This window comes from Cyphomyrmex costatus, unplaced genomic scaffold (assembly GCF_001594065.2).
Source record: "Cyphomyrmex costatus isolate MS0001 unplaced genomic scaffold, Ccosl1.0 scaffold5, whole genome shotgun sequence".
Lineage (NCBI taxonomy): Eukaryota > Metazoa > Arthropoda > Insecta > Hymenoptera > Formicidae > Cyphomyrmex > Cyphomyrmex costatus.
Genome location: NW_017279267.1, coordinates 3199565 through 3210800, shown reverse-complemented (window position 1 = coordinate 3210800; position 11236 = coordinate 3199565). Strand labels below are relative to the sequence as shown.

Genomic DNA, 11236 nt, shown 5'->3' with positions numbered 1-11236 from the left:
GGGAGCACAGACTTTTGCATAACGCATAAACCATATACATAAAGAATTTGATTGGTCCATTGACTCATGCATAAGAAAATGGGCCAATGAAATTCCTTATGCACATGCTTTATGCGTTATGCAAAAGTGTGTGTTGGGGCTCTCAGAACAGCACCGTGTCAGGGCAGCACTAGAATCGTGTCAGTGCATATGTATCGAATGTGCCATTAGTGTCATGGGCTTAAACTACTCTTCCGCTTTCCGTTTTTCCGTCAAGGTGTGAACCCGCTCTTAAGCCCATGGCACATAGAAAAACGTAAGGTCGTAAACGTAATCAGTAAGCGAATTAACCAATCACAGTTGAGAACGTAAGCAGCCGCCGCTTACGTTCTCAACTGTGATTGGTTAATTCGCTTACTGATTACGTTTACGACCTTACGTTTTTCTATGTGCCATGGGCTTAAGAGCGGGTTCACACCTTGATAGAAAAGCGGAAAGCGGAAAGGCAGTAGCCAATGGGCGAGTTCAAGACGGCAAAGCGGCTAGGTATGCTTGCCGAGCGATTGAATATAATTGGTTATTACTTATAGATCCAACCAATTTTTTTTTCATTCTGGCAATTGACTTTTTGCCAACAATCTGCACAAACTCGAGATCGTATGATTTATTAAATCTTGTTAACTCACATTAAATATGAGGTTAGAAATCTGTGTTATTATGCGATAAGTTTTCACCAAATAAATAAGTAGTAAAGTCATTGTTTAAATATAAAATATTCATATCACTTCAGATTTCGTATCACTGTGTGTAAATGGAAAGCAACTTTTTTATTCGAATTTAATACGTTTTGCACGTTTTTGTCTATTTTGTCTGTTTTATCCACAATTCTATATTTACGAAAAATAAACTTTCTCTAATAATTATTCATTACAACTTTGAGTTAACAAAGTTATAATAAACAAGTAGTGTTACGTGATGTTTCGAAATTGGCGTTGATATATTAGCGCGCATTTCCAAGATCATGTGATTTCCGGTTTCACAACATCATGCCGGACATTGGCCCATCTCTCCATATAGGATCTCTAGGTATGCTTGCCGAGCGATTGAATATAATTGGTTATTACTTATAGATCCAACCAATCATACTCAATCGCTCTGCAAGCGTACCTAGCCGCTTTGTCGTCTTGAACTCGCCCAATGGCTGCATTTAGCAGAGAAAGCAGCTTTGCAATTGTTGTAAAATTCTTTAATATGATTGGTCTTGTCCTTATTTTCTCATTAGATCTAAATGTATAAGCCAATCATATTCAAGAATTTTACAACAGTTGCAAAGCTGCTTTTTCTGCTGAACCCAGCCAATCTGTTAGTTACTTTCTGTTAGTACTATACTACTACCAAAGCGAGTTCTGATTGGCTACTGCTCTTACGCTTTCTGTTTTTTTCGTCAAGGTGAGAATTCGGCCTTATATTTAAGGTTTTCAAATGCTTTGTAAATTATTTTATTGGCTACTAAGCATCTAAAGATAAATTTTAAAAAGCTTAAGCTGGAAACACAATGAAAAACATAGGCAATAGGCCTAGTTTACATCGTGCAATTGATACGAGTACTAGCCAGTAACTTTCTATTGAATTATCTTAATTTCAGCGTTATGTGTAAACATATACATTATGGCTCGTATTCAGAACGCGCTAAAGGTTGGATTATACTGGCCGTAATCTGTTAACTTATGCTGTAATCTGTAAAAATTGACCAATTATAATCGATTATTCCCCTCTCATTCGACTGTTATTGGTCAATTTTTACAGATTACGGCATAAGTTAAAAGTTTACGGCCAGTATAAATCAACCTTAACAACGATGTTAGCGCGCTAACATGCTATAGTTTACGTCACGTATACTATAGAATTTCAGAGATAAAAGCGCGCTTTTATCGATAAAAGTGCGTTCTGAATACGGACCTATATGTGTATTTAATTATTTATTTTGATGCATGTTTTACTAATTTAACACATTATTCTTTAAATACATTGCTGAAATTAAGATTATTTAATAGAAAATTACTAGTTAATACGCGTATCAAGTGCTCGGTGTAAAAGGGGTCATAGGCCGGTATTCATAGTCGGTTCTTATTTTAAGATCGTCTTAAGTAATTTCTTAAGCTGCTAATGCAGCTGTCTGATTGGTTCATGACACCTCAAAATTGAACTTAAGACGGTCTTGAATATAAGAACTGACTATAAATACCGGCCATAGAAACAAAGAATAAGCAATTTCAACCTATCAGAAACCATGTCTATTAGAATGAACGCTGATAGGTTGAAATATCTTATTTCCTGTTCTTACTGCCTGTGCTTTTCATTATGTTTGCTAAGTATATGGCTGACTGGAGTGACATTTTGATGTCCGAGTTTCTGATTAGTAATCTGATATGTATTCCGAGGATATTCCCTCCTAAATGAAGCAGCCATATTGTAACCACAGCTAATTCCACAGTTGACATACGTGACCGCCAAGCTGTTCGCTTATATTTTGTATTTTACGCTTTTTATACATAATCTTGGGTGCGGTCAAAACCTCGTTACAAATGCTTTGTAGCGTTTGATTGACCAATCAGAAGAAAGAATTTTACTAATTGACCAATCAAGAAACTCTTCAAAGCATTTGTAGCATCGCGTTGATCCGGTTGACCGTACTCCTTAATGGTATTGTTTTTATATCTAATCTTTCTTATGTATGTACATACATATTTATGAAATATACAAATCTTGCAATTGTGAGAATAAAAGTTTAAATAAAATTAAATTATTCAGGAAAGTCAATACTGCCATATTGGAATACAGAATTAAGACCATGGTACATACATAAAAAACTTAAGGCAGTATGACATAAGCAGTAAGCGAATTGACCAATCACAGTAGAGGTCATAAGGCCATAACTTAAGCAATAGCAATAGGAGAGCACAAGAAAATAATTTCTAGATATATAGCTAACAATATTTTACTACGCTTTACACCGATGTTATAACATCGATGTCACGAAACTGGCCAATCATAACTATTCCTCTGAAGAATGGAATGACTGCGATTGGCTACTTTCATAACATCGTTATTATAACTTCGGCGTAAATCGAACCGTGTAAACGTAGTAATTTTGTCGTACGATGATGCTTGTCGTATATATCTAGAAAACAAGCTCTCCTATTGGATATCGTACCGTCGTATGTCGGATGTCGTACGAGGTGTGAATCCTACATAAAGCCCATTCTACATTGGTCGTATCGTAGGCGTCGCAGGTCACAAATTTGTTGCAACAGCTAATCCGATGTATCAATTTAAAGTCTCACGACGCTTACGATGCTACGATACGACCAATGTAGAATGGGCTTTATGCTGGATTCACACTGCATCCGATTTTCGTCGTACGACGACTCTGCAACCAATTAGGAAACAAAATTTTGCTTCGTATCGATGATACGATTTTTCTGATTGGTTGCAGAGTCGTCGTACGACGAAAATCGGATGCAGTGTGAGCCCGATATTTCATGTGTCGTACGACAAGGCTTTTCAAGCCTGTTTATTGGCTGTAAAACAGAGAGATTCTCGGATCTCTCTGTCCTATAGCCAATCAACGTGCTTGAAAAGCCTTGTCGTATGACACATGAAATATCGGGCCAAGACCTTAAAACCGAAGCATAAACCAGGGGGTCTATTCTTGAAAATAAACGTATACGAAAGTCTAGGGAAATACTACAATTTACGTTACGTATACTGTAGTATTTTCCTAATTTTTCGTATACGTTTCTTTTCATGCCTGGTTTATGCTTCGGTCTTAAGGACTTAATCCTAAAATTCAGTCAATAGAGTTCAAATTTCGGTTAGAACTGGCAGCTTTATTGGTTGAATTTTAGGATCTTGGGATTTATCCCCTCTTTGGGATAAAGCGGGGAGCACAGACTTTTGCATAACGCATAAACCATATACATAAAGAATTTGATTGGTCCATTGACTCATACATAAGAAAATGGACCAATGAAATTCCTTATGCACATGCTCTATGCGTTATGCAAAAGTCTGTGCTCCCCGCTTAAGACCTGAAGCATAAACCAGGCATCAGGAATAGTTTATGCCCCAGGCATAAACCAGGTATAATTAATCCATCGTAAGAGAAACGTATACGAAAAAATAGGAAAATTCTATAGTATACGTAACGTGTACCGTAGCATTTTCCTAATTTTTCGTATACGTTTCTCTTACGATAGATTAGAGAATCAGGGCCCTGATACCATGGTGGAAGTATACATGGTGTGCTCGTTTCGTTTGTCTTCTCTCTTGAAAATAGTTTCTTTGTCTAAATTTCTACATTGAGGGAGCTCAAAGTGTACCAACCTTACGAAAGTTCCTAGAGTCTAGGAATGTAAGACCGTTACATTGTCCAATTTTCAAGGTTATACAGGCAAAGACTCGCGCGATTTTCAAATATGGAAAGGAAATGAAAATAATATAAAAAAGTAGCGACTACGCAGATGCTGTATATTAATGATATATACATGTACATAAATGAATGGAATTTAATATTTTTACATGTAATGTGTGAAATATCGTGAAAGATATTATCATTCTAACAAATAAAGTGTAATTTCATTTCGAATTCTGTCGAAAAAGGGATTGAACATTTTTAATACCATTTAATCCGTTTTCATTTATTGGGCATTGAACAACATATTTTTTTGATTACATTACATTATGTACATAAATAAATATAAACATTTTTTCGTAACGACATTACACATATAAAAATCCATGACGAATCGGTATCCTTGGTTAAAAATAGAAAATCTATCCGTTTCTATTCGGATTTCGATCCGACGTTATTAAATTCATTTCCATTAATACAGTTCAATTATTTTTTTCACTTTTGGCGCATACGTAACTTTCATTAACAACTTTCTTCAGTTTAATCCTTACTTTCGCCCAGTATACCAGATGTCAGAAATAAATGTGGAAAAGAAACAAATAAGAATTGAAGTAAAGAATATTATTAATGAAAGTAATGTATGCGTCAAAACTGACAAAATCAATTGAAATATAATAACGGAAATGAATTGAATAAATTATGATCGCAATCCTTATGAAAAGGGATAACATTTTCTGTCCGAACCTTTAAGCAGGAATATTTGTAATACAACACATATAAAGTAGCTTCTATATTAACATTATATTGCCAGATGGAAATGAACTGTGTCTCTAAAATTAACCTAAAAGAAGCTGACAAGTTACTTCGCTTTCGGTACACCGACAATTTTTTTCATTTTTTTTCTTTTTTTCGATATTCCTTCTTCTCGTAAGCACGTTTACATATTTCCTTTACCCTAATAAATGTTCGCGTTCTTACAAGGCACATAAGAACTTTATCGGGAATTTCAGAAGGGTAGTTCTCATTTTTCTTTGCCAGTTTTGCAACTTTCTGCAAGAACTAGCTCTTCTTTGGAAAAGTGACTTCCATGAAAATCGGCAAAACATTTTTCTACAATTTTAGTCGCTAATAGCATTGTTTCAGATGGGTAGGTAAGATGGCCTTTGGAAACTGTTAAAACCCAGCTTCGTTTGTCATTGGCTGCCACATCCTTCGTCTTGTCCCCTAAAGAAGGATAAATATGTTTGAACCGGTGAGCAACGTAGCCAGCAACGTACTCGATCCCAGCATCCTGAACGATCTCAGAATTATTGTCCCATCCAGCAATTTGAGTGGTACTTTGGAAATAACGTTCAAAGAACCATGTCAATTCTTCATCATCTTCGATCGCGTCATTGCAAAACTCTCTGTTCGTTTCGTTGCCTTCATGTACATCTTGCTGTAACTCTTCGGGTGAAATGTTAATTATATCCTTAAATAACTCTTGAGTAAGAATTATTTGGTCGTCTGATTGAATGCAGTCGTAGTTACTGTTTTCCATGTCCTCTTCAATCGAGTTTGCATCAACATTCGTAACACCACGAAATGGAGTCGATGTAGCACGTTTACTTCTAGATTCTGCCTCTGTGACCGAAAACTCAGTAGCACATGAGGAAGATGCTGAAAGGCAAACGGTACTTTCATCCTCTTCTGTGTTTTTATTCATGCTGAACACAGTGTGGGAATGTTTACCTAGAATGTACCATCGAAGCCGGTACCTAAAATCATACGCCGATGGATTATCTTTACCAGAATCCATTGCCCTAACATATGAAAAAAAGTTTTCCAAAATGTCTTGTTGAAGCCGGCGTGTCAAGATGTATTTACAGTGCTCAGGGTATTTCTTCTGTAAATGTTGATATAGCCCTTGGAGAGAGGCATTGCTGATTATTATGCCTTTTTGGAAAGGCATTAGAGTTGTTCTTTTGCCTACTCGCATGTTCTCGATGTACATCGACATGAGAACCAAACACTGCACCTGAGACTCTAAGTCGACTCCAAAAGCGTTAACTCCGGAATGTGCTCCATATTGTGTGTAGGAGTTTTGGACATCAAACCATTTATTAACAGTTAACACGAAATACGAAAATTTTTGATATTCAGGAATGTCCAACAATCCTTGATTTCCAGCCCATTCGATTGCTTTGGCTGTGGTGTGAGACCAGATTCTTGCTGCAGGTCTGACGGCTTGCCTCGCGGAGCCAACCACATGTAGAGTACGTTCAGTGATACGATGGGCTATTCGGAGGTCGCCTGAGTTACCTAATTTAATAAGCGTTTCGAAGACGGCAGCGGTAAATGCATTTTTGCAATTACCAAGGGACAAACCTTCATCTATAAACCAATTTCGCAGGAGTTTTAATAAATGAAGAACGTCAGCAAAAACAAAGATTTTTCCATTCTCAATTGACGGATGCTTGAAAAAGTAATTGTCGGCCGTTACTTTCAATTCTCCCCATACTCCTTTATTGTCTAAGTCGGAAACAACAGCAACGACCTCATATCCGGATTTATGTAATGACGCAATCCATTAAAATAGCCTTCGTCATCGACTGGTCAAATTTGTAATAAATAGGTTGTTTCCAATTTGAGAACAGTCCACGGCACATAATTACCTGCACTTTACTGCATGATCCTATTAATTTTTCCAGATTTATGTCGAAATATGGTTCTGGAGATAAACTCATTTCGTCAAAAGATATAACAGTAATTTTGTCTCTCGATGACAAATCTTTCGCTTTCTCTGTCATTACGGCAAGAACATCAGTTAAAAATCCTTCCCGGATGTCAAAGGACTTCAGTGCCCATTTCCTTAGACTAGACAGTGACGGTAACGGGAAGTTCAGCTTCAAACGAAGATATCTGTATGCCTTCGGACTGATGCTCCGCAGAGAAATTGCTGCAGCATAATCGTCGATAGACCAGTGGATCCACTTTTTCCTTTCAATTATACATCTTATTTGTCCCTCAGTGAAATACGTCCGTAGTTGATCCCGTGTAACAATTGCATTCTGCTCTTTGTTATTTTCAATGTCCTTGACAGTTCCCTCCAATTTGGCTTGCAGATCCTTTACTGTTCTCTTTATATCCTCGATTTCGGTAATGAGTACTTCAATATATTTTTCCTTTTCAGATAATTGTAATTTCAAAGTTTTCTCCATTTCTGTTCGGTCAGATCTTGATTTAATATGAAAATCATTCAGTTCCCGGTAGTGTTGCAGCTCAGATTTCAGATTCTGAATCGACTGCAAAGATTCATCCTCTGGTGTCTTAAGCGTTATGTAAGCCAGTCTTTCCCCATTACAGTTTTCTTCGAGGAATCTGAAATGTGATAATTAAGTCATTATCACAAGAAATCGATAAATAGGATATCAGTAATTACATATATAAAACATGTATAATTTAGGAAAATGTAATATAATAACATAAGTTATTAACATACGTACAATCTCCTTCGCTTAATGACTGGAACGTTTTCATCGCTCGCATACTCTAGCACGTCGTCCATTGATGTTGTCCTGAAATTGTGAAAATGCATTCATAAAGCACATACTTCATGCAATAACACGGTAGGAATTGGAGTCCATACAAGCAAGACTGACTTATGAGCACGAAACAAAGTACGAACACCAAAAATAAATATTTCCATTAAACAATTACCTATACTTAATGCATAAATTACTTAGTTATATATACGTATTTTTAAATTGAATAATTCCAAATTCGAAATATATCCATTTACAAATGTTAATAAAGAAATGAATATTAAGTTGAGATTTATGCACCTCTGTAAGTGTGCTAGAATTTTCTGTTTAAATTGCAACGTAAATGTAGGCTTATGTACTCCCTCATTTACTTATTAATCTGCAAATGTAAAAAAAAAACTCAATAAATTGGGACTGTGTCAGTAGAATTTTTTACACTAAATTTGCTTTTGCTATAAATTAATATATGTGTTATATAATGTCTTCTTTTCATGAAAAATTAAGGAAAACAAAGTTAATGGTAACCAGGTTGACGGTTCCTTTGTACAAGTTGTGGCTAATGACTTTCTTAATTGAATGACTAATTCATGATACCACGAAAATGAAAAAAATTACTCCTTTGTTCTTTTCGAGCGTGAACGGAACATCTTTACCACTTGTGTCCTGCTCTTTCTTCGTAAACTTCTAGATCGACCGCAAAACAACTTCGATGTCTGGGATCTGTGTAAAATTTGTAGTAATTGCAATAGCCCTTTAGAAATGTACTTTCACCCCGTCTGTGTGGTGCGTGTACATTTCGAATGATTTTTAATAAAAAAAAGGATGAATTTAAAATAAAGTAAATAAATAAAAAATACCGAGTGCCAATAATTGTGAAGCCTACGTTACATTTATGAAAATGACACTCTTTTAACACACTAAGACACTCCTAAGATTCTGCTTGTCGAAGAAAGATGACAAGATAAAAATGACACATTACCTCGATATGTGTACGTGAAGAAATTATATTACTCTAAATTCTAATTGTATTTTTTCTTACTTTTGCATCTTATACATTGAAAATACTATATTCAGGGCTACACATAAAGAATAAATTTCATAAGCAAGAATACAAGTAACAGTCGGTGAATGTGCATATGTGAATATTATTAGCGCAGTGCACATTTTCACTTATTCTACTGATCGTTGTGCTTGTTGGACCTGTTCTTCATCTGTATTAATTGATTTTTTCTTTCTTAGCATAAAAAATGTAAAAAGAAAAATGAACATACATGCAGGAAAGTTAAAGTGTATTCAGTTTACGAATAGTAATCACATCTGCACATTCACCGACTGTTACTTGTGTTCTTGCGTCTGTAATGTATACTTCATGTGTAGTGATAAATATAGTATTTTTAATGTATAAGATGAAAAATTAACAAATTAAAATAAGCATTACACAGTTACATACTGCAGATATGTACTGTCTTGTCGCTGGCATATACCTTAACAAAGTGTGCTCGTCCAGCGACTTGTATTTTCTAATCAGTAGAAACTATTCCTGTATTTCGCAGTCATGTGTGCCATCCATAGCTCCACCCTGGCTCATAAGTTCGAATACAGTCGGTTTTTTATCTACAAAAGCATATGTCGGCAAGGTTCCGTAACTAATGTGAGATTTTTTCCACGTAAACCTGCTTCATTACAGAGATGCAATAACCATACGTAGGTAAAAAAAATTAGTTCCTACAGACACTTGTAACAAAAGTTCACTTCAATTCTTCGAAAGTATAGTAATATTTATTTGTTCAGGTAGGTTATGTCGAATTAATGTCATTTTTACCTTGTCATTTTTTTCACAGAAGCTAATCAGTATGAAAGTTAAGTCCTTTAAAAGGAAAGTGAAGAGTTTAAGTTTCATAAATGAACTACTGGCTATTACTTTTATCTTACGAGTATTAATTGAAATTACATTCTGTATTTCATACCTTTTTGGAAACGTGTGGTTGGTCATAAGACCCAATTGTTCTCGTGAGCTTGGTGGTATTGTGGTCGCTCGAAAGGATGGATCCAGCCACGGATTACTAAATAAAAATTAAATTTTCAGTTTAATACAGGTTGGTCTTTGCTATAACATAATGGAAAGAACATTATTTTGCAACACTTTGTACCAGTAATTTATAACTTCATTACTTTTAAGAGCCCTAGAGCGCTCCACAGTGGAGCAAGGGGATATGAATAAAAGCAAGAAAACTTTTACTCCAAGTTCTAGTACTTATACAAGAATTGTACTGTAATTTTCTGTTACTACAATGTAATCTTTTTTATTATGCCTATTGCATCAATAACTTTTCAATGATTCTGCAGCTATGAAATAATTTACAATAAAACTCTAACGTAATATGTCATTACCTTTGATTCGACGTATTTTGACAATTGTCATTGACATTTGATGGACCTGCTGCATATTCACTGCCTTGGATATTTTCTTCGTTCACAATCTCATATGCATTTCCATCACTGTTGTAGCTCGTGTCATTAATGCTTGCACTGCTGTTGGCAGGAGCAAGAACAAAATTTCTCCGAATGACATTAAACTTTAAATTCATGTCATCTTCTCTAAAGGAGGGTAACATAATTGTTAGTATAAGAAAATTCATCAAAGCATTTTGTTTTACACTTTCTAGAATGTATAGAACATACCTGACTTTTGGAGAGGTCAAAAACAGTGATGGGATTGCACTTTTTGTAAGGTTGCGCCTTTTACATTTAATTCCTATGCGAAAGCATTCGTCAGTGAAATGGTCGGAGCAGATCCTTGCTGAATGATTGTAAAAAATATTGATATTTATACTATAGAAATTACTAATATAACCTACAAAAGTTTTCAAACTTACCATCTTCCGTTTTGTTCGGTAGCTTAACCTCCCCAATTCGCCTGACCCATGCTTCACGAATTACCTCGTTGGAAGGTAATTTAAAAAAACTAATGTCTTTGCGACATTGAGCAGAATTATTTTTGCACGACTTCACTAAACACCGAACCATTCTTTATTTTCAATTTTCAAATACGAAAATAATATATATATATATATATATGTATATACCCTGTGTTAAAAATAGCGTAATGTATCATTAAGAAGCGTGCATCTTACACATAGTTAAACATAGTAATTATACGTGTCTCCAATGTCTCAAACGAGAAGACGCCATATCCTTCGCTGAAAGGCTCTGGAATGGACGAGCAATCGCATTAATGTATCGCACGTGTAAATTACGCTCGTCTCCGCCGCGGAGGAAGTTACGGCGAAGGAATAGCAGCTGATATCGTTCGGAAATG

General features: G+C 35.5%; 1 protein-coding gene across 1 annotated transcript in view; it reads left to right on the top strand.

Annotated features, from left to right (window-relative positions):
- LOC108778269 (polycomb protein Sfmbt-like) overlaps positions 1–11236 on the top strand; it is a 63429-nt gene that overhangs the window by 43570 nt on the left and 8623 nt on the right. Inside the window, 1 exon segment of the mRNA XM_018545399.1 lies at positions 6972–6976. Coding sequence (XP_018400901.1) covers positions 6972–6976 — 5 coding nt within the window.